Below are 25,376 nucleotides of genomic sequence, written 5' to 3' on the forward strand. Positions count from 1 at the left end.
CAATATTTTAATTTTCCAAAAATTTTTTTTGGTTTAAAATAATAATAATAACCCCATGGTTAAGAAGTTCCCTGATGGTTGAGAAGTTCCCTGAGTTGCGATGTAAGTCTGTGCAAAACATCCTTGATCAGCGCAGATCCCTTTTTACATCTAATAGGGTTCCTGTGGATGTGGTGGCATTAATCTGAGCTGATGTTTCTAGGGAGTTGGGGTTGTTGTCCAGCCCATCTTAGAACGAGATGCTATATGGTGGTATGGATCCGTCGGCCAGAAGAATTCTGGCCGACGGATCCACGGCAGTTTCTTCTACTGTCTCCTCCTCCATTATTAATTGACCCTTAAATACCTCATTCTGCCTGTGCTTGTAATTCTTGTGATAATTTATTTATCTTCATTTCACAATATCTAAAAGCTTCATTTTACAAACATGTATTCTAATGATGTCTCTTCTTCAATTTACATGATAACGTTTATTTCACTGATAGCAATGTATACCTACATTTAATAGTTATTAAATAATAATATTTATTATTATTATATTTAATAATAATAGTTATTATAATAATAAAATTAAATAATTTTGGTTTAATAGAACTATTATAAAATGAGTCACACATCATTTGAAAGAGCAGGTTTTTAAGTTTCTAATAACTATCGCATGAGTACGTTAGTTATAGTGACCTCAAAATGGCGAGTCAACAGTAAAAGGCGTTCTATGTTCTCGAGTTCACGAAAACAAATTCGGTAGTCACAGTGCAGCGAACCTTTCGAAGGTGATTCGACATTAATCTGCCCTCTCCAAAGAAAATTTAACGGTGATCTACAGTTCAGGAGACTGAGTGACTTTGTAAAGGTAAAGGTCCAGGATGACCTCGGGTTTCAGAGGAACATGTAAAGAGAATTTGTGATGCATTTCAACGTAGCCCACATAAGTCCTCTTTCTAATTTCCAAAGGCATCCTTGGAGAATTATTATCCAATCACTTCGAGAAAGCCAGCAAAACGGCTAAATACGATGAAGATTTTCGGACGAAAAAAGCAGAATTTGAAGGTCTACTAAATTTCAGAACTGAGTATAATTACTCATACAATGTACCATTTAAAATGGAAGAATTCGTGAAAGCGTTGGAGAAAGCAGGCAACACAGCTGGTCCAGATGAAATCCATTAAAACATGATCAGGCAGCTGAATACGACTGCAAAACGCAGATTACTGGAACTGTAATATCAAATACGGCGGGATGGAATGTACCCGCAGCAGTGGAAAAAAGCACATGTTGTTCCAGCACAGAAGCAAAAGAAAAATTTAACGGATCCCAATAGCTACCGTCCTATTTCTTTGACATGCGCTATGGGAAAAATACTTGAAAAAATGATTAATAATCGACTCGTCTGGGTTTTGGAAAAAGAAAACCTGATATCACCGTATCAAGCAGGTTTTCGGCAATACCATTCTAACACTGATCAAATGATCAACTTAGAGAACGTTATATATAACAGCTTTATTACAAGGAAACACTGTGTCGGAGTCTTCTTTGATCTTCAGAAGGCTTTCGATATGACCTAGCGACATGGAATTATGCTCCAGATACATGAATGGGGCATTCGTGGCAATCTGCCAGTTTTACTCAGCAACTATATGAATGACTGTACTTTCCAAGTACGCGTCAACAATGAATATTCATCTGAAAGAAGCTTGGAAAATGGCATACCACAAGGTTCGCCATTGAGCGGTACCTTGTTTACGATCGCCATTAATAAATTGATATTACCCATTCCAGTAGAAATCAGCAAAAGCGTTTATGTTGATGATTTGGCAATTGTGTATGCCAGCAACAAGACTGCTATGGTGAAATACAAATTACAACGAGCGATTAACGCTCTAAATGAAGTTGCAAGGAATAATGGATTCCAATTTTCACCAGAAAAAACGTGCTGTGTACACTTCTGTAGGAAGAGAATTCCTCACCAAAGTCCTATTTTGACAATCGGCAACAATCCAATACAATATAAGGACAATGTGAGAATTTTAGGATTAGTATTGTATAAATCCCTTACGTGGGGATTACATATAAAGGACATGAGCGATAGATGCAAAAAAGCCCTAAACATTATCAAATGTTTATCGAACATCAATTGGGGCTCAGATAAAGAAATATTATTGAGACTATATAAGGCATTGGTACAATCGAAACTAGACCACGGATGTATTGTATATTCATCCGCTAAGAAGTCGCATTTAAGAAAGTTAGACGTAATTCATAATAGCGGAATAAGATATGCGACAGACGCTTTCCGCACAAGTCCGGCGACTAGTCTAATGTCCGAAGCCAGAATAATGCCACTACATTATAGAAGAGAGATCGTTTTGCTAAGATATGCAGCAAATATATGGGCTTTTCCTGCCCATATAAATAACAAACTTTTTATCAATCATCCTATGGCTGCATTATACGAACATCGTGCTACCTATTCCAGACCATCTGGAATTAGGTAGCACAAATTAAGAAGAAAACACGAAATTGCTATTCCATTAGCAATTTCTACGAGAGAAATACCGCCATGACTCTTGCCAGTGTAAATACAAGGTTGGATCTCTCTCAAGAAGAAATAAAAACGAAGCCAGCAGTGATCATCCAACAGGAATTTTTAGCAACGGTCAGTAGCTACGAAGAACATATTAGAATTTGTACTGACGGTTCTAAAACCGAACATCATGTATTCTAATGATGTTTCTTCTTCAATTTACATGATAACGTTTATTTCACTGATAGCAATGTATACCTACATTTAATAGTTATTTAATTTTATTATTATAATAATAAAATTATTTGGTTTAATAGAACTATTATAAAATGAGTCGCACATCATTTGAAAGAGCAGGTTTTTAAGTTTCTAATAACTATCGCATGAGTACGTCAGTTATAGTGACCTCAAAATGGCGTGTCAACAGTAAAAGGCGTTCTATTTTCTCGAGTTCGCGAAAACAAATTCGGTAGTCACAGTGCAGTGAACCTTTCGAAGGTGATTCGACATTAATCTGCCCTCTCCAAAGAAAATTTAACGGTGATCTACAGTTCAGGAGACTGAGTGACTTTGTAAAGGAAAAGGTCCAGGATGACCTCGGGTTTCAGAGGAACATGTAAAGAGAATTTGTGATGCATTTCAACGTAGCCCACATAAGTCCTCTTTCTAATTTCCAAAGGCATCCTTGGAGAATACTGACTGAGGTGCAGCATGTTGTTTGCAGTTTTGTAAGGCATAAGGCTTTTGGATACGACGGAATCAGTGTGGAATACTTTGTTCACTCGTTGGGCATAAGTATACGTGCAGTAATGAAGGTTCTGTATAGAATGCTTTTTGCTGGCTGTCTTCCGCTTTGTTGGAAAAGAACTGTGATAAAGCTCTTTTTAAAGGTGTGATATGGATCCTACTGTGATTTCGTCGTACAGGCCTCTGACGCTTCTGCCAGTACTTGGTAAGGTGTTTAAGAAGGTGCTCTTTTGCGGATTAATGGAAGGTTAGCCTCGTAAAATCTCTTGATGGAGGATCGGGGTGCTACTAGTTACTTTTGTAACCGATATGTAAGTGCTTTGTGATGGTGCACTGAGGTGAGTAAGATGTTCTCCAACAAGTGTCCCCAAGGCAAATTGCTGGATCCTCCGGGTTGTAGAGTTTGACTGTCTCATATGGTTGAGGTTACCTAGCGGATGTCATATCAATGTTTATGCCGATGATGAGCTTCTGCTGGTCAAAGGGACTCGCAGAACGAGATCGAATCGCGCAACTCAAGCTTGTAGTATAAGAGAGGTATGGAGCAATAAATACAAAATGGTATTTAGCCATGAGAATACAACCATGATGCTGATAAATGGGTGTTTGGCTACTACGCGACATGCCCGTGTATCGATGGCCGGCCATCCTGTTCGTTATATCTCGTTGCAACGGTATTTGGGTGTACTCTTTTATCGGAATTTCAGATTCAAAGAGCACTTTGAATCTGAAATTCTGATAAAGCAGGGCAATGGGACTATTTCACGTGAGGCAGTTCTAGTTATCGTGGATTTTAAACCAATTGACGTCCTTGCGTCAGAACTCAGTTGCATTACGCTGCAAAGAAGTCGGGTGAACTGACTGCGCAGCATATTCAGACATAAAGGAAGAATGTTTTGGTATGTGGCAGGACAGATGAATGAAACAGCAGATGGGCGGTATATGAATGGTCTCTTTGTAGACGTAAGGAATTAAAAGGCGCCTCGTGGATCTTCCTGAACTAGCATGTGAGTCAATTCCTTTTGGGGGAAGGCAGATTTTGGGACAGGCTGGCTTGATTTGGGTTGACTGACTCGGGCCAGTCTCCTCAATGCTTAATATCAAATGATGCATATCATGTGCTATATGTCTGCTCAAAAAAATGAGTTTAGGTGTGCAGAGAGGTGGTCAGAGAGCTTAAGGGAATTGGCTCAAGTCTGTATGAATCAACAATAAACTGTCGAAAAGAGGTTATTATTTGTCATTACACAAATTATTTGCAAATAGGGCTTTTTGATTTTAATTTTATTTGTTTTACTGTTATTTAGTTTATAAATCTGTGATATCTAATGTTTGTTCTTATAGAACTAGTTTGTTTACTGTAGAAGCATTGCTAATAATGAGTCTTTTTGTTGTGCGTCCCAAAAAAAAAAAAAAAAAATTAATTTGTTCACATAGAACAATTATTCATATATGTTCCCTACATTAAGTACAAGCTGATAAGAACATCTGTCATTAAAAATGCCTTAAAATACCTGAAAAATAATTTCAGAGTGAAATGGGAAAATGAATGTAAAAAACACTACCCACTGTACTGAAGAAATAGAGTGAATAAAGAGAGAGAGTTAAATTAAGTTAATTAGTTCCAAAAAACTTTTTTTACTGAATAATTTCTATGTAATTTGAAAGCGAGCTATTAATAATTTTCAATTTAAAAAAAAAGTTGTTTTACCATACGTGTCAGCAAAGGAAGCTTTCTATAGTGGGATAATTTTTTTTTCTGAAATACAGAAGCTGAATCATTTTAATACAACATAAGGATCATTAAGTATAGGCATAGACTCAGTAATGATATCTGATCAGAGTTAAGCTGATTTCTTCAGATTAATCATAGAAAACTAATATAATTTTTTTTATATCCTGTTTCTTAATTTAACAAATCACATATATACAAGTAATGAAAAATATTTAGAAAGATAAAATTTGGCAACAGAGGAAAGCAAACGTAGTAAGTTAGTTCTAAAGAGAGCCAATTGATCTGTGAATTCTCAGAGTTGACAAAGACTGGTAACCCACCAGATGTCTAAACCTTGAGTTTTACCAGGCTCCTCTGCCATCAATGTCATTTAGTTTTTTCTTATTTTTTCTAGAGATATCATTCAGGTCTTTCTTTTAGCATCAATCTGTCTTGCCATACATGTATTCTTTTTAACTAGCTGCCAGACTACAGCAATTTGAGACTCATGATTGTCCATGTCGGTATGCAGTACCGATTAGGATTAGGATAATGATAGTTCTGACTGGTTGATCAGTGCACCATTGGTCAAAAAACAAGTCTCCTAATTTGCTGCTTTGTATAAACCAATATTATTTTACTATATTACAAACACAGTAAAATAATGTTGCAATGGTAACAATTAAAGACATGTGACAGATATAAAACCTAAGTAAAAATTGTTTATTTTCTAATATGACTTGATTACCATAAATCTTTTTTTTTATTTTTTTTAAAAATTGGAATAGTATTGGGAAAGAAATGTAAAAGAAAATTCACATAGAAAATTATCTTTACTTTATTCATATTAAAGAATACCAATGGCAAGTATACAAATTTTTAATAATAAACATTGCAATTTTTTTTTAATGTTCACAAGAATATATTCTTCTCACTCAAGGTAACAATATCAAATCAAATTAAATGAAATTAATTTTTATTTAATTTTTACAATTTAATAAAACATTACTATGAAAATTAAAACATTTCAACAAATAGAAATTTGAAGATATATTTTTACAGTTATAAATTTTATCCTTATCAAAATATATTTATATGGATTTTGGCCGCTTCTCAATCCATGCTTTAATCTGTGGGATGTTAACAACTTTATTATGCAAAGCTTGGATGTTTGAATGTTTTTCAGTGATATTGAACTCGAGCGCATAATTAAAATAATCAATGATGGCAACAAAGAGTAAATCACCCCAAGAAAGCTATAAAAATAAATATTTTATTAAATCATACAATAATATAAAAATTTTAAACATACTAATTATACTTAAAAAGATTACTATTTTTTCCCCTTTGCTGGAGAGTTATTCTACACCACTGATTCTTTCACATACTATATAAATACAGGTAGTGGTAAAGGTTTTATTTTTATTTTGGAACATTTGAGGTAGTTTTGGGCAAACTATCTCTAATATCTTCATCAAAGTTAGTCTCTGTGAAGATTGATTGTGTCTTTCCTCTTTCTAAACCTTTCTTACGCTTTCTTCCTTCTTCTTTGGAAAACTACTGTAGTATTTCATTATGGTTGAATCTTTAATGCTCCACTGGTTCTACACGGATCTTTTATCTCAAATCCTACTAAGCCTCACTTATAGAGCCAGTCTTAGATGTATAAAATTTTATATAAATTATATGTGTAAAACAATGTAGAGATTGAGTGTTGGGAGAAATTCCATTTGAAAGAAAACAAAGATTTTGTAAATTGCATGAAACTGAGCATTTATTGAGAAAAGTGGTAGCTAAAATAAATATGTAAGGGTTCAGTATTTGTTCCTTGAAATAATCATTATATGAGTCATATTTGCAAGACTGTTTTAGGTTTTTTCTTTTTAGTTCAATTTTTTTTATTGAAAAACACACTTTTAAAGTGTATTAAAATAAATTTATCTCATTACAAATAATATTTACGATGATATTTATTGTTATTGCAGATTAATCAATTTATTAAAACAAAATGCTATAGTATTTAAGGTTATTTATTTAGAAATTGGAATATAATTAGGTGTATTGTTATTAAACATTATTCTAAGCATAATAAGTGTAGAGCAGAATACAAAATAAGGTAAGTAATTAAATTTGCTCGCAATTTAAGTTTCAGTTCGAGTTAGTAATTAATCAGCCTACAGAACTTATTTTACATTACAACTCATTGTTATCTTATATTTTCTACATTTTTTTTTGTCGGCCGAAAGTTATTTTGGAGAATCCCTTTTATAAACTGAAATTTATTTCTAATTTTAATTAATAACGGTTTTAAATTTTAATAACACGTCATTAAATAGAACTAAATAATTATAATGTTTGGAGTGGGCCTGAAGTTCCTTTATGCCAGTTATGAAATTATTAGAATTGGTGTAGCTTACTATCAATTGATTTAAAACGTCTTTGTGGGTTCTACCATGTTCAAAGCGCAGCTGTATGTCCTCCATGTCCGATTGTTCATCCGCAACAGCATATCTTGGGTGATCATTTCAAATGCTGACCAAACAGCATCTTGGAGCAGCTGGGACGAATCCCCCACAGGTCGCTACACGCATGGCATATTTCCTACAGTGTCTTATTTAGGTGCGATTGGATGGGTCTCCCCCAATCGGTATATCACACAGTTTCTCTCCGGGCATGATAACTTTCAGGCGAGTTTGGCTAGGTTTCGTTTGGTGGATTCGAGTTAATGCTCGGATTGTGGTACTAATGATACAGTGGATCACATCCTCTAAGTCTGTCCCTGATACGAGGTTGAACATTCACGAGCTGTTAGGAAACTTGAGAGAATACATTCCTTTCTGGATCTCAGTACTAACTGGATGATCCGCGAGGAGTGGTCTATAGTGGCTGGTTTTTTTCGCGCCCTTGCAGTGTGTAGGTCTGCAGAGGGAGTTTAATCAAGGTATTCAATCGTAGGTGGCTACAGTTCCTGCCTAGGCATTCGATTGGCTGGAGGTAGGCTCATTGGCATCGACATCATACCATGGTTATATTGGTGTTTGTGATTCAATTTGGAGCTCCGGCTGGTGGGGGTAACCGCGCCCGTAGCCACTCCAGTAGTGGGGGTATGGTAGCCCATGCGACCGAGGGCGTGGCTTCGTTTCACCGGTGGCAGTCCTTGTTGTGATTTGGTAATGTCACGCGAGACTTCATGATTTGACCGGGTGGGGAGTGCAGGGTTTTTCCCTGGCACCTGGGCAGATCGGAATGAGGTTACATTCCCCTTGTTAGGTGACCTAAATTGGTCGATTTATCTGGGTTAGGTCTGATTCTTATGTTGCGTAAAATGTAATTTTGATTGGTATGAGTGTAGCACTGATTTAACTTTCAACTCGTTTGTTTTCTGAGGCATTCCCTGTCATGAACGATGCTGACAAATCTGGACTAGGCGCGGGGTTTGCGCTTCCGCGGTTTCGGTCAGTTAGTTTGAGGAAATCATGTTAGGCTGCATGTGAAGATGTATGTTTGAGGCCTAAGTGAAGGGAAAAAATCGATTTGTATTTTACTGATGCAAATGTCTGCCGAGGCATTTACATCGATGTCATCCTGACCGAGGCCTGGCTGATGACTGTGAAATGTAATTAGTTAGAGGGTGTAAAGACGATTTCCATTAAAGCTCCTCAGGGCTTGAAACGGAGGGGTTGGCGTGGCGACCAGTAACATCAGACGGTGGGTGTCTTCCCCCTACGGGATTGGGATGTTGAAGTACCTGCATTTTCAGTTCTCTTCTTTTAAAAAACCCTAGAATTCATTTTCAGGTATGGAGAGGTCAGAACTTCTTGCTGGCCAAGGCAATGGAGCCAGTAACTTTTCTGACCTACTTCTGACCCAGTGAATCATAAAAAATTTATTGAGGTATCTACAGATATTCAAAGCAGAATGAGGTGGAGCATCATCCTCCTGAAACAATGATATTAACAATCTCTTGGCTGTTAATTCTGCAAGCAACCACTCGTCAATCATTCTCAGATAACTGTGTTGATTAATTGCGCCATCGAAAAAATAAGAACAAAGGAGATGTTCTGTTGTCATCCCAGCCCAAATCATAACATGAAGGTGATGGTGTTCAATTTCCTCAAAAAAAGAAGGATTGTCTTTCTCCAGAAAAAGAAACATTTGAATTACAAGAGCTTCAATGAATCACAGACTCGTCTGAGAACATGGAGTTCTTTTTATCGTTTGCTCTCGGAAAGCATTCAAACAATAACTGACATGCATAAACACATCAATCAAGGTTGTTGTCACTCAACTCATTAACTGTGATTGGACAAAATATTTAACTTTCCAGCAGAACATTTACGGGTTGATTTCATCAATGCTTCCACAGGGCATGATCTAAGGTTGAGTGCTTGGCCTCCCGCTGCGTGCCCATCAAGAACTCTTCCTGTAGCAAAAGCATCAGAAAGGTTTGACATGATGGTAACGATTTCCTAAAATGCACAAAGAAATCATTCATATTGTTCTCTAATGTTTTACCAGTGTGTGCACATTTGTGGACCCACACACAAGCTAACAAAAGCTCTTCGACAGTGAACACACTCCACCATTGTTCCACTTATTCTCATGACTTATCCTCACCAAGACTTATTCTGCTTACCTTTTCCAGCAGCAGTGAGCGATATCAGTGGTGAGCATTACCAGCAGTAGAGCCCAATTAAACTGGATTTATTAGTGTAAAGAATTTCCTGCCTACTCCATATGTAAAATCTATTTAATTTATGGTAGTGTTACAAAAGTCAATTGTAATGCAGTTTAAAAGACAGGAAATGGTTTTTACATCATCATTCAACATGGAGTACTGAATAGCAAGGGCAAAACTACAGTAACAGAAAGAAACAGAAGACAGGATAATGAATTAAATATTAATTCAAATTACAATATGAATTCAGCAGAACAAAAGCTATAATTTTCATTTTCAGGTAGTAACAGTATAAAATTGATGAACTAAAGACGATATCAAAAGCAGATTGATATTAGCCAAGATAGCTTTTATGCTGAAAAGATCCATTTACTGGTATCAAACTAAAATTAGGCAATTAGAAAAAAATTGTATGAGATAGTGTTCTACAGCAATAAAACAACACTGTAGTTATACCAAAAAAAAATAAACTCTTTTGTAATATGGTAATGTTGAGAATGGTAAGGAAGTCATGCATGAGTATATAGCATATAACTGGAGATGTAGAATGCACATTCAGGCTAAAAAATTGAGACTAATAGAAAAAAAATTTTTAAATCACTCAACAAGTGATGTCACAAAAAAACCATCAAATGCAATTAAGAAAATCATATAGAAATTCAGATAATCATAATTTTGACAAACATTTAAAAATTTAGACAGACTTCGACAGATTTGAATTGTACTACACTCTAATCTCAGTACAAAAATTAAAACCAATTTATTTAAGTGAAGTAATTTCATATGAATATCCTGTACATGCTTTTTTCAGAATAATTTTCCAAACCCATAATATTCTCTGGCCTAGAATGTACAGAAGCCACAAAAAATGAAAAATAAAATTAAAGTAGAGCAATGTGCAAATCATGTAAATTAAAATTAAAATAAAAAACAAGAAATATCTTTGTGACAGGTGAAGTGAATGTTGTGAATTTCTATGATGCAATTACAAAAAATAATAATAATAAAGGAAATGTTAGTAGTAATTTACTTACTTTTCCATTTGCAAGGTATCCATCATTTTCTTTTATAAGATTATCGATTTTTTCCAAATAAAATGGTACAGTCTCTTTCATCAAAGGTTCATATTTCTTGGCTTTAGAATTCTCATCTTTATCATGACACCAGCTGGAAATTGCTGTAAAAAAAGAAATATTTAATTAAAATTAAATAAAATTTTATGGCTGGCCAGCTGATGTAGAGAGCAATTACTGCTGCTCGTTCATCTGTATGTAACATCTAGAGAGGTCTACAAATTTATCATCCTTTATTCAAATTCATTACATGTGTCACAGTGATAAAAAATACTGGAATAGAAAAGAATATAAATAATGGAATAGAAAGGATGTCTTACATTCAAATTAATTTATTGCTTATGTACAATATATACCCCATTATAATGATTACTAGTGATTAGGTAGTCTCTCTTTCTTAAAATGAATTTTTAATTTTATCAAACCCTGTAAAACAGGCATGTAATACATTCTGGGTAGACAGTTACTTGGCAATTAAGATTTAGATTGATTCTAAAGTAACTTTTATCTTTTAACTAGAATTTTCGCCCCTTTTGGGCGCTATCTAACAAAATAATTCATTAGTCCATCTAATATATATTCAAACACTATATTTTTATCTCTGTTGTGTTTGTTCATTTAATATTTTGTTTTTTTTATTAAATTAAATATGGGTCAAACACAATTTACAATTACATTAACTTTCACCACAATAATACTAAATTAACAATCACAATGCACTGTAGATCAAGATAATATACACTCCTTGACACAATTCTTGACTTTAACACAATTCCAATCACTTTATTAGTTATTGGATTTTGAGGGGGAATTGAAGGCTTGGATTAACTTAATAATCTGAGTGATTAGACTTTTTATGCAGTCTCTGGATTGTAAACACATTCTACAGTGAGTTAGTCTCCAGTGCAGTTGCCCTACCAGGTAAAAAGGATAGTTGTTTATGTCCTGGCATTTTCAGTTTGGAGAAGAATAATGGGAAGAAGGTATGATAACGTGGGATGAGGAAAAAGAGTGGGATTCACCTGATTTTTGCAGTCTTTTATTTACTAAGATGGCCATGACTTTTATCACTGCAATGTGCAGTGATAAAAGACCTTTTTCCATTCTATTGGGAAGAAACTGGATTAGTTTAAAAATATAAAATTGTATTTCCAGATATTTAGAAAGTGAATCATGATTTTTATTATTAAAGGAAAAATATTTTTGTTCCTAATATTTTCTGCACAATGTATAATAATGTACCATTTTTCAGCATAGCTTTTGATTTCATTAAAAATAAGAAGTTAAGAACAGTTAGTTACTGAGTTAGTTTAAACTGCTACGAATATCAATCTCAGAACTGAATAAGGATGTCAAGCATTCTTATTTTAAAAAGTTTTTAAAATAAACTGTACTAATATTGCCATATTTTATATATAATAACTGTTAAATAAAATGTAATACTAATAATCTTTGTCAATATAGATTTTTTCTAAGTAAACTGCATCTTCACTTGCATGCTATTGACAATATTTCTGACTAATATCTGTAGCAAATACTACATGAAATTTATTATAAAATCTTCTAAATTACTCTATGTTACAGAGTGCTTTAAATAAATACATAATGACGACCCGCATTTTACTTTGTATTTATAATTTTAATAACTTAAACAAGAACTCTGATGTACAAGTACTCTTTTTCACTGTTGTCTTTTTTCTTTTTTAAACTACTGTTACTATTGACGTACACTCACTATCGACTGATATAAACCAAAAGTTAGTTTAGTAACCAACATTTAGATTGTATCACAATACCCTCCCTTAATCAAAATATTTACAACAATAAAAGTAATATATATAAATATAATAATATTACATTATCAAAACACACCAAAACATAATGAAGAATAAAATATAATGAACTTTAAGAATGTTAACAAAAAAATAAAAAGAAACATAGTTCTTACTTTCCATTTAACATTAGCTTTCTTAATCTTATAAATGTCACTTTACCAAGAGTCCTGGTGAATATGTCAGTCACTCGAACATCCAAAGATATACATCATTCTTTTATTATATCTTGCTTAATTTTCTTTTGAATAAAATGATACTTAATGCTAATGTGCTTCAACCGCTTAGACTGCTCGCAAGAATTACTAATTCGTATAGTTGACAAATTGTCCTCAAATAAAAGTATATCTAAATCATTTCAATCCATCACTTCTGATTCAGTTAAAATATTTTGAAACCAACAAGCCTAACTGAATCATTGACTGAGGGCTTCATGTTCTACCTCAGTGGAAGACAGATCAACACAACTGTTTTTTTTTAACGCCAAGAGATAGTATGATTAAAATTTTTAAACAATGTCCACTGGTGATCTGTCAGCAGTGTCACCAAACCTGTCAGCATCTAAAAAACCATTGATAATACCAATAATAGAAATTCAAATCAAGAGTTCCTTTAATGTAACTTAAAACTTTTTTTAAACATGTTAATAAATTATTACTAACACAATTTTAGTATCTGCTTAGAATACTAATACTTGCACTAACATATGGTCTGCTACTTAATATCATATGCATAATACAACCTAAAAATTTTCTACACCTCTTTTCTATCTCATTATTTTCTGGTTTTTCTCTCAGAAAATACTTATAATCAAAATTATCTCTCATTGGAGTACAGACAGTTTTACAATCAAACATATTAAAATGTTTTTCAAACAATTTCTAGATAATTACAAACTAGATAACTTTGATTCAAAGTTATCTCGCTATCTTTTTAACTTTTCTGCAGAAATCCCTAAGTAATATGAAATTTGACTCATGTCTTTCATTTTAAACTTACTCATCAGTTCATTTTTAAACATTAATTTCTTGCTTATTTGGGCCTCAAGTCAACAACATAAATTTTTAAAATATTAGATAATCTGAAATACAAAAAATAATCATTATTTGACCTTTCAGATCTCCGGGTGACCGTTCGGATCTCCGGGTGGGGACTACTAAGGAAGGGGTCACCAGAAAATTAAAAAAAAACATTCTACGAGTCGGAGCGTGGAATGTTAGAAGCTTGAAAAAGGTTGGTAGGCTAGAAAATTTAAAAAGGGAAATGGGTAGGGCAAATGTGGATATAGTAGGAATTAGTGAGGTTCGGTGGGAAGAGGAAGGCGACTTTTGGTCAGGTGATTTTAGAGTAATTAACTCAGCGTCAAATAATGGGCAGGCAGGAGTAGGTTTCGTGATGAACAAGAAGATAGGGAGGAGAGTGGAGTATTTTAAAACGCATAGCGATAGAATCATTGTAATAAGGATAAAATCAAAACCTAAACCGACAACGATTGTTAACGTCTATATGCCTACAAGCGCCCATGATGATGATGAGGTAGAGTGTGTATACGAAGAGATTGATGAAGCAATTAAACACGTAAAAGGAGATGAAAATTTAATAATACTTGGAGATTGGAATGCAAGCATTGGAAAAGGCAAGGAAGGAAATATAGTGGGTGAATACGGGCTGGGCAAAAGGAATGAAAGAGGGGACCGACTTATAGAATTTTGCACGAAGTATAATTTAGTAATTGCCAACACCCAATTTAAAAATCATAATAGAAGAATATACACTTGGAAAAAGCCAGGCGATACTGGAAGGTATCAGATAGATTATATCATGGTTAAGCAAAGATTTAGAAATCAACTCGTTGACTGTAAAACTTCACCTGGAGCAGACATTGATAGCGACCATAATTTGGTGATAATGAAATGTAGATTGGGGTTTAAAAACCTGAAGAAAAGGTGTCAGATGAATCGGTGGAATTTAGAGAAGCTTGAGGAAGAGGAGGTAAAGAAGATTTTTGAGGAGGACATCGCAAGAGGTCTGAATAAAAAAGATAAGGTTGAAAATATAGAAGAAGAATGGGAGAATGTTAAAAAGGAAATTCTTAAATCAGCAGAAGCAAACTTAGGCGGAATAAAGAGAACCGGTAGAAAACCTTGGGTTTCAGTCGATATATTGCAGCTGATGGATGAACGTAGAAAATATAAGAATGCTAGTGATGGAGAAAGTAAAAGGAACTATCAGAAATTAAGAAATGCTATAAACAGGAAGTGCAGACTGGTGAAAGAAGAGTGGATTAAAGAAAAGTGTTCAGAAGTGGAAAGAGAAATGAACATTGGTAAAATAGACGGAGCATACAGGAAAGTTAAGGAAAATTTTGGGGTACATAAATTAAAATCTAATAATGTGTTAAACAAAGATGGTACACCAATATATAATACGAAAGGTAAAGTCGATAGATGGGTGGAATATATTGAAGAGTTATACGGAGGAAATGAATTAGAAAATGGTGTTATAGAGGAAGAAGAGGAAGTTGAGGAGGATGAAATGGGAGAAACAATACTGAGATCTGAATTTAAGAGAGCATTAAAAGACTTAAATGGCAGAAAGGCTCCTGGAATAGACAGAATACCTGTAGAATTACTGCGCAGTGCAGGTGAGGAAGCGATTGATAGATTATACAAACTGGTGTGTAATATTTATGAAAATGGGGAATTTCCATCAGACTTCAAAAAAAGTGTTATAGTTATGATACCAAAGAAAGCAGGGGCAGAAAAATGTGAAGAATACAGAACAATTAGTTTAACTAGTCATGCATCAAAAATCTTAACTAGAATTTTATACAGAAGAATTGAGAGGAGAGTGGAAGAAGTGTTAGGAGAAGACCAATTTGGTTTCAGGAAATGTATAGGGACAAGGGAAGCAATTTTAGGCCTCAGATTAATAGTAGAAGGAAGATTAAAGAAAAACAAACCAACATACTTGGCGTTTATAGACCTAGAAAAGGCTTTCGATAACGTAGACTGGAATAAAATGTTCAGCATTTTAAAAAAATTAGGGTTCAAATACAGAGATAGAAGAACAATTGCTAACATGTACAGGAACCAAACAGCAACAATAACAATTGAAGAACATAAGAAAGAAGCCCTAATAAGAAAGGGAGTCCAACAAGGATGTTCCCTATATCCGTTACTTTTTAATCTTTACATGGAACTAGCAGTTAATGATGTTAAAGAACAATTTAGATTCGGAGTAACAGTACAAGGTGAAAAGATAAAGATGCTACGATTTGCTGATGATATAGTAATTCTAGCCGAGAGTAAAAAGGATTTAGAAGAAACAATGAATGGCATAGATGAAGTCCTACGCAAGAACTATCGTATGAAAATAAACAAGAACAAAACAAAAGTAATGAAATGTAGTAGAAATAACAAAGATGGACCGCTGAATGTGAAAATAGGAGGAGAAAAGATTATGGAGGTAGAAGAATTTTGTTATTTGGGAAGTAAAATTACTAAAGATGGACGAAGCAGGAGCGATATAAAATGCCGAATAGCACAAGCTAAATGAGCCTTCAGTAAAAAATATAATTTGTTTACATCAAAAATTAATTTAAATGTCAGGAAAAGATTTTTGAAAGTGTATGTTTGGAGTGTCGCTTTATATGGAAGTGAAACTTGGACAATCGGAGTATCTGAGAAGAAAAGATTAGAAGCTTTTGAAATGTGGTGCTATAGGAGAATGTTAAAAATCAGATGGGTGGATAAAGTGACAAATGAAGAGGTATTGCGGAAAATAGATGAAGAAAGAAGCATTTGGAAAAATATAGTTAAAAGAAGAGACAGACTTATAGGCCACATACTAAGGCATCCTGGAATAGTCGTTTTAATATTGGAAGGACAGGTAGAAGGGAAAAATTGTGTAGGCAGGCCACGTTTGGAGAGCTGCATCAAACCAGTCAAATGACTGAAGACAAAAAAAAAAAAAAAAAGACCTTTCAGAATTTTGAGATCATGAATTCCTGAAATGTATCATAGCAGCATTTGGGAGAATCTTGTAAACCATAAATTTCTTTTATAAATTTACACACTTTATCATTCACAAATTATCAGGTAAATTTTCATCTGTAATTATCAGGTAAACACATAAGCACTTTTTTTTTTCAGTTCACCATGCAAAAAGGTGCTACAGACATCTATCTGCATAACAGGCCACTCAATATTTACACTAAAAGCTAACATTAATCTAACTGTACTTAATTTGGAACAGGAAAATAAACATCATATATTGACCCTTTCTAGATTTAAACTGAACTATTTTATCTTGATTATCTCGTTTAATTGTTGTATAAATCCATTTTCTGTCTATAATGTCACATATTTGTGGCTTATCAATAACATCCCATGTATCATTTACAGCTAATGTCTTCAACTCAACCTCCATAGCAACATGCCACTGCTTAGGAAAAACTGACTATTTATCTTCTTCATATGATTTTGATTCTTTAATGTCAGCCGCACTAACAAAAAAGTCTCACAGTCATTATATTTAACTAAATATTATATTTAACTTCTACAGCTGATCCCTAGGATGAAGCTGTCTTTTATCAGCAGGACTATGTATGCTAATGTTCAGGGAACTTCTTTTTACGGAGATCCAGAAAGGAATGTATTCTCTCAAGTTCTCTAACAGCTCACAAACGTTCGACCTTGTATCAGAGACAGATGTAGAGGACATGGTCCACTGTATCATCAATCTCATAATCCAGGCATTGACTCGAATCCACCAAATGAAACCTAGCCAAACTTGCCTGAAAGGCACCATGCCCGGAGAGAAACTGTGTGATATACCAACTGGGGGAGAGCCATCCAGTTGCACCTAAATCAGACACTAGGAAATATACCATGCGTGTAGTGAACTGTGGGGGATTCGTCCCACCTGACCTGCCAAAACACAAGGCCCAGCCTTAAATCTCCTGCTTTCGTTCTGATCTCAATAGATTATTTACCTTGGAAATGTAGCGTTCCTTCAACTTGTTAGCCAAGATATCTATTGGTTTGACTCCGGCTATAACACAGACTGCCTCCCATGAGATTGTTCTATAACCGCCTAGAGGAGTTGCTGGACTCACAACAAAATGTCCGTGCAATATCTAAAAGCCATGAGCCCAGACATGTGCAGCATACAACATAATTGCTTCGCTGACACCTTTGTAAAGGATATGCATAGTATGGTAATTCTACCCCCAATTGGGATGAATGACTCTGCGGATTCCATAAAAAGCATCAGCAGCCTTTTTTGCTACATACTGTAGATGCTCCTTGAACCGAAAATTCTCATCAAGGATAACACCCAGGTATTTTTGTGCTGTAACATACCGAATGGGAAGACCAGCCATCCAAACCCGGATTCATCGGGAAGCAGCCAATTGGCCCTTAAGCAACATCATTGTGATTTTCTCTAGACTGAAAATCATCTTATGTTGGAGACTCCACAGACAGAGTGTCTGACAAGCATGAGCAGCTTGGAGCTCTACTTTGTTACAGGAATCCCCTTCAAACCGTAGCAATGCATCATCAGCATAAACAACAACACGACAACCACATGGCAACTTTAAATGCAACATGAAATCTAATTCTATGATCCAAAGAAGGGGACTAAGAACACTGTCCTGAGGGCTTCTTTAGTTACGGTCTTGCCAACCTCCGAGCCATCATCACGCATGGAAACGATCCAATGGCTGAAATAACTTGAGAGCACTTCTAATTCATAAACACTTATGCTTCTGTATCTAAAACAGAGCAGAGGGCCACCATAAGTTGTTAAATGGTCTGGGCCATTTAACAACTTATGGTGTTTTCAGAAAAATCCCTAATACATATTTACATGGACTAGAGGAAGCTATATCCATTATCTTTAGTATGGCATTCTCAGTGCTCTTGCCCACACTGGTTGTCCATTAGCAAATGATCAGAGGCCAATCTAACATTAATGCGCAAATATAGGACCTTCCCAAAAACCTTACCAATCACAGGCAAGAGTGTTAGGTTCACTATGGCATCATTAACCATACAACAATCATCTTTGTCTACAAAATTTTGGTTATCCAAGCAAAACATCATGTATAAAGTCCATGAACATCTAGCCAATGCAAAGAATTAATTTGTTTTCTTATAAATTAATCGTGCTTCATAAGCAAATGACTTCAAATAAAAACCATTATCCAGAGCCTTCCCTTGTGAAAAAAAAAATCCTTAAATCAGGTACATATAGCAGCACATTTTTCATCTTCTTATTTATGAACGTTTGTCCATCGTACAATTTAATAAAAACAGTACCAATGCCAATTGTAGTAATTACTGAACCATCACCTATTCTTACTTTTTTCGGTTTATTAAGTTGTATATATTTTTCCAAACATCTTTAGAGCATGACACATGCTCAAATGCTCCACTACCAAGATACGATTCCCTATCCAAATTCACCTCAGAAACTCTAATTATGGCCATAATTTAATTTCCTTTGAATCATTTATATTTGTTTATTTGCCTGTGACAATTTCTTTTGATGAGACCAACAATCTTTTAATATATGGCCATTTTTATGGCAATTATAGCACATAATATTTTTATTTTTATAGAACTTGAATAATTCTTTCACTGATTTTTTTTATGTCCATCTTACTACAAGAAAAATATCTGGAACTACATTTATTTACATGTTTAGCAGTTAACGCCACTGTATCTTCACTAGATTTCAAATGCTCTTGTTCAATCAATAATCTTGCTGTTACATTGCTTAGAGTTTATTTTTTTCAGCCACTGATTCCCAAGCAGGCACAAAATATTTATACTGATCCGGCAAAGACATAATTATTTTTGCAATAACCATTATTTCAGGTATTTCTTCTTTCTGCTGCTAAATAGTAATAGCTAGGTTTTGAATTTTGGATAGTGTCCATAACACTGTTTTCAAACTTCAAATTAAAAAAAAATTGTTGCTGTAATAGATGCATACTCATACTTGACTGATGCTCATACTGCTTTCAAATTGGACCATATTTCATTTACAGTTTTGCACATTAAAACATATAAAAAAAGCCTGGATTCCACGTGCATTTTCTGTGCACTTCCGTGCATATTCCTGTGCATATGCATCACAAATCTCATAATTTTTCAGTTTCACAGCTTTCATAGCAGCTGGTTTCTATATATCTCTATTTGTATTGTCAAAGAGATCTTTAGCTATCAATGTATTCTTTTTCATTGTTGCTATCTCTTTTTTTTACATTACTGTTACTATCAGCATTCACTCTATTTGCTATTGATTGATGCAAACCAACATCTAGATAGTATCACAACACTATACTGGAAAATTAAAATTATACCCAAGAGAAAAACAATGCAGTATCAACCAATGAGATAATCTTAAATAACACCAATAAAAGTAGGCAAAACAATTTCTTTTTGTTTTTTAATCTTTTTCTTATTCACAATCTGTTAATTTTTTTTTAATCTTAATAAAATAGTAAACTTTTTTAAAATTTGTTTTTAATTATTTCTTAATATTCAGTTTTGTAATTTTTTGTTCTTTTTTCGAAATTTATAATCTTATTTTTCAATCTCAATCTGCATTTATTTGTGTGTTATGTATTTAACACCAATGTATAAAAAATATGCAGAAAACTGTACACATTTTTACAGAAAGTGGGTAAAAATTTCTTTTTGGCACACCAGAAGGCGAAGGCAGATTTCACCAGTGGTAACTAGGGGATAAAAAAGATTTCCACCCTAAAGTTAAGAAAAACTTCAAATTTACTCAATACGACAATAGTTGCATGTGAAAAAAGTTTCACACATTTAGCATACGATAAGCCTTCTTACAATTCTAGCAACATTTTGGTCATACCATAAGGGTTGGTCATGTCAAAAATGATTTCAGACAAAAGTTTTAGGTAATGTTTAGAGGACTAACAACCACTTTAAATTGATTCGATACTGTGTATATTAAGGGAGGTATGATTTTTTTGTCTTCAAAACCCGATTTTTTCCACCCCCTGGGTCAATGCTGGTGATATCAAAAAACTTTACTTAGATAAGTTTTAGACCCTTATCCAAAGAATAGTAGAAACTTTAAACAAATTCGATACTTTACTTAATAAGAAAGTTATAGCGATATTTTGTTTTTTTTCAAAACGCCTCTCCATTTCTGCACCCATGGTCCTATTTTCCCTAAAACTGAACCTGACCGAGATTTTGGGTCGTTATATTTTATGTATCAATTTGAAATTGATTGGCGCAAAATTCCGGCATTTATTGTGTCCACAAGAAAGTGAAATATAAATGTACTTATAAATCTTTGAACTGATGGTGATTTTGGGGTCTGGGGGATGTGAAATGCAAAGATATGTGGAAATTTTCCAGAAGTCGAAACATGGTACCCATTTCAATAGGTAGCTTTCTTATGAAATCTACTGAACAGAAATTGTACTGCAAAGGTTCAATTATTGTCAAAATTATGAATTATTAATTGGCAATCTTTCCTTTACTATCTATAACAATTTTAAAATGAAATTTAGTACCTTGACGTAAATCACTGATGGTGTCAACGACTATATCAATCATTAGATCTTCATATTCAGTCTTTCCAGCTAATCCAGCTTTCTTACCGAGATATCTTGCAATTGCAATAGACTGATGCAACTGTTTTCCATCTACTTCAAGAACAGGAACTTTACCAAATGGCATATCTAAAAAAGCAGAAAAAATAGCACTTAAGGCCTGTAAAACGTACATATTTGTGCTTCTATGACTACATACATACATAAACACACTTACATCTATCACAGATCACAATGGATGCTTAAATTCATTATTTACTTACTTTTTTTGATGGAAGGCCATTGGTCAAATTCAAATCTGTTGTCTTCAAAATTAATTTCTAAGTATGAAAGCAAGAATCTAATAGGTTCTGCCAGAGCTTTTGCGTTAAAATATGTCAGTTTGTAAGATGGAGCCATTTTCTTTAACAAAAATTGTAACCTAAAAAAAAAAATTACATGTCACAAATATATGAACAATATTAATTAATACATAAATGTATTGTGAATTTTAGTTGTTAAATAATCATCATCAGTATATAAAAGGAAATTATATAAATTAAAAAAAAATAATAATAATTAAAAAAAGAAGGACCAAAAAGTTAATAAATACATTACCAAATATTACAAGAATATTTCTACCTTTATTTATAAAATAAATTATGATAAAATAAAACAATAATTTACTAAGTGAAAACTATTATTCTACTACATACTAAATGGTCTTAATTATAAGTTATAAAGTTATAAATGGTTATATAGTTATAAAGTGTCACTTGGGCCTAGATTACTAGGATTTCATTCAAGAAATGACATAAAAAATAATAGAGCACAATAAAAGTGATTAATTGTAGCATGAGTTTAAAATGAAAGAATTGATAAGTTGTTAAATACATTGAATAAACTGTATTTAAATAATAATTACACTAGATAACACAGGATTTGTGTTTAACATGTTACATAACTTTTCTTACTGTAATATGCTGCTGATTTCAATATGCTATTGAAATTGTGTTATTATGTAAAAGGTTTACGTAATCATAAATTTGTTAACTTTTTATAATAAACTCATTTTGATCAACTACTAGTTACAATTAAGAATAGTTTCTGTATTTTTACTTTTAAACAATAAATGGTTAATAAAGAAAAAATAAATAAAAATATACACTGTATCATGAGAAGTAGACATGTACAAACATGTCTGTATGATGGCAAACGGACATCTGTTGCTGCCTACTAAAGAGCTTAAAATCTTATACAGTTTAGCTTCACTTGCCTATACTATGTGTTGTTTTTCACACAGTTATTAGTGTTTTGATATATTTTCATCAATTCATTATAATACAAAAGTGATTTTTCTCGTTTTTATTTGCTACAACATGACTTCTGTAAAAGTTCATGGATGTTCAAATTATCCAGACAATTTTTGTTATGTCTGTGGTAAATTTAGGCCTAAATCTCAGAGAAAGACTATTTCTGAATTGATAAAAACAGCTTATAAATTTTATTTTAATTATGCGCTCGAAGATCAAGAAAAAATCCAGGCACCTCATGTTATTTGCATATCTTGCCCAGCAACTTACTGATTGAAGGAGAAACGACGAGCCATGTATTTTCTATACTGATGGTTTGGCATGAACCTAAGGATCACTTCACCAACTGCTTCTTTTGTATGGCAAATATATATATGGATTTTCATTCAAAAATAGAAAGCTTATAAAATATGCAGATGTATCCTCAGTTCCAAAGCTGGTTCCACACAAAGAGGAGTTACCTGTACTACTATCTTATTTGATATTGCTAGAAGAACAATCTGAAAATTAAGGAGATGATGTTGAAGAATGATGAAAAGTTTCTTCCTGCATCTGATGAAAAATCTCCTCATTTAATTAAACAACATGAACTTAATGATTTGGTTCGCGATTTAAAGTTATCAAAGCAGCAAGCTGAACTTCTGGAGTCTAGACTGCAATAGTGGAATCTTTTAGCGGAAAAAACAAGATTATGTTTAGAACACAAAATAAAACTCTATGAAAAATTATTGTGTGCTTGTACTGATGTCAATGGTCTGATGAAAGAGCTTGGAGTTCAGCATACTCCTGAAGAATGGCGTATTTTTATTGACTCTTCTAAAGTTAGCATGAAAGAGTTTTACTGCATAGTGATAAAAACCAATCATTTTATTAACTCATGCAGTTAACATGAAAGAAACATAGTATGAAACTATGGCATCAATATTAGAAGCAATAAAATACAAAGAGCATATATGGCAAGTTTGCATTGATCCGAGAGTTGTTGCTTTATTTTCTTGTTTACAAGCTGGGTTTATGAAATATTCTTGTTTTCTTTGTCTTCGGGATAGTCATGATACATAAGTCATTACCAAGTAAAGAACTGGCCACCGCGGCACAACTTTGTGGTTGATAAAAAAAATGTAAATCATTTATCATTAATTGAGAGTGGTAAAATCATACTTCCACTCCTTCACATAAAACTTGGACTCATGAAAAATTTTGTAAAGTCACTAGACAAAGATGGACCAGGATTTAATCAAATAAAATCAAGTTATCCTAAATTGAGTGATGGTAAGCTCAAGCAGGGTATATTTATTGGTCTGCAAATCAAGAGATTGCTTAAGGACTGATCTTTTGGCGATAAAGTTAGCGATTGTGAACTAGTTGCATGGAAGTCCTTCAAGGATGTTGTTGGTGGTGTTTTAGGATACAGGAAAGTTGAAAACTATGTTTTTCTGGTTAATAAGCTGTTAGAAAACTACAAATATTTAGGGTGTAGGATGTCATTAAAATTCATTTCCTACACATCCACCTACATTTTTTTCCTGATATTTGGACTCTGTTAGTGATGAGCAAGGAGAGCGTTTCCCTCAGGATATTCTGACCATGAAGTATTGGTACCAAGGAAGATGGGATCCTGGAATGATGAGTGACTATTACTGGTTTTTGTTTAGAGAAATTGATCAAACATCATACACGAAAAAAAATTTTCAACATATTTTAAAAATTAAAGTTAAAACAGTTCCAATCATTTAAAATTTTAAAAACTGTTATTTTAAAATATTTCCAATGATTTACACTTTTAGAAACTGTTATTTTAAAGTTATATTGATGTATTTCAATTTATCTGTCTTTGAATAAATAAAAATTTGGTGTATTTAAATACATTTTAAATGAATACACATAAATAATAATTTTTTTTTTAAATATTGATTTCACAGTGATTATGCATTTATTAAATAAATCATATGTATCTAAAAAAAAAGCATGACATGTTACACAAATTCTGATAATGGTTTTGAATTCAGCAATTCAAAATTAGTTAAAATCACCATGTACAATTCCAAATACACGAAACAAAATTTTTTTGTTGACTAGTGTAATAATCTGAATGGTACTTATAAATTTGAGTTTACAGATAGAAATTATTGAAAAACAGATGAAGAATAATAAATAAAAGTAAAATAAATTAATTTATTTTTAAAAAACCTGCTAGCTGGTACATAATTATGAACAAGATTATTTTATTGTAAAAAATAACTGTTAACAGAAATAAATTCTTCAACATTTCACTCCCATATTAAATAATCATGTAAAATAATAAAAACATAAAATGTTAAATGATTTAAAAATTTACCTAATTCTATGTTGCTGTGCAATTAAGTTACGAACCAAATTTCTGTAAAGGTATAGTTACTGATAACTGATTACAATGAATTACTCTTATGTACCTTATATAAGTGTTTATATACTCTCAGATTAAATATATGAAACCACTGTCTTTTGTTATCACATTTTATATTTTTTATCTGAATGACTAAACAAACATAATTTTTGAAATATTATATTTACTAAAAAATAAATAGAATCAACCATTAATGTAAAGAGTGTTATTACTATTACAACTGAAATAACTATGTAAGAGCTTTCTTTTTTTTCTTAAAAAAAAGGATTAAAAGTCATGCTCATTTTTTAAAAAATAACATAATATTTGAAATGAGTTTAATTCCTACTCATATTTTTATTTTTTTACTCTCAGAAACCTTGAGTTAAAAACTGTAATGAAAAAAGTAGATCATTTTTTATCTGCTCAGACTTTACTCAAAACCAAATAGACCAATTTCAATGATTTTTTTTTTTTTTTTTTAGTTTGTAGAGGAAGTTCCCTTAGTGGTCTCATAGCAAGTTTATTCAGGTAGTATCAATG

At 33.0% G+C, this 25,376-nt stretch overlaps 1 protein-coding gene across 1 annotated transcript in view; it reads right to left on the reverse strand.

Moving 5' to 3' along the window:
* LOC142321122 (uncharacterized) overlaps positions 1-25,376 on the reverse strand; it is a 97,845-nt gene that overhangs the window by 38,628 nt on the left and 33,841 nt on the right. The window contains exons 2-5 of the mRNA XM_075359113.1: positions 21,440-21,597; positions 21,138-21,305; positions 10,698-10,840; positions 6,083-6,241 (exon numbers count right to left, since the gene is read on the reverse strand). Coding sequence (XP_075215228.1) covers positions 6,083-6,241; positions 10,698-10,840; positions 21,138-21,305; positions 21,440-21,597 — 628 coding nt within the window. The remainder of the gene's footprint in view (positions 1-6,082; positions 6,242-10,697; positions 10,841-21,137; positions 21,306-21,439; positions 21,598-25,376) is intronic.

Source organism: Lycorma delicatula, chromosome 3 (assembly GCF_047948215.1).
Source record: "Lycorma delicatula isolate Av1 chromosome 3, ASM4794821v1, whole genome shotgun sequence".
NCBI lineage: Eukaryota > Metazoa > Arthropoda > Insecta > Hemiptera > Fulgoridae > Lycorma > Lycorma delicatula.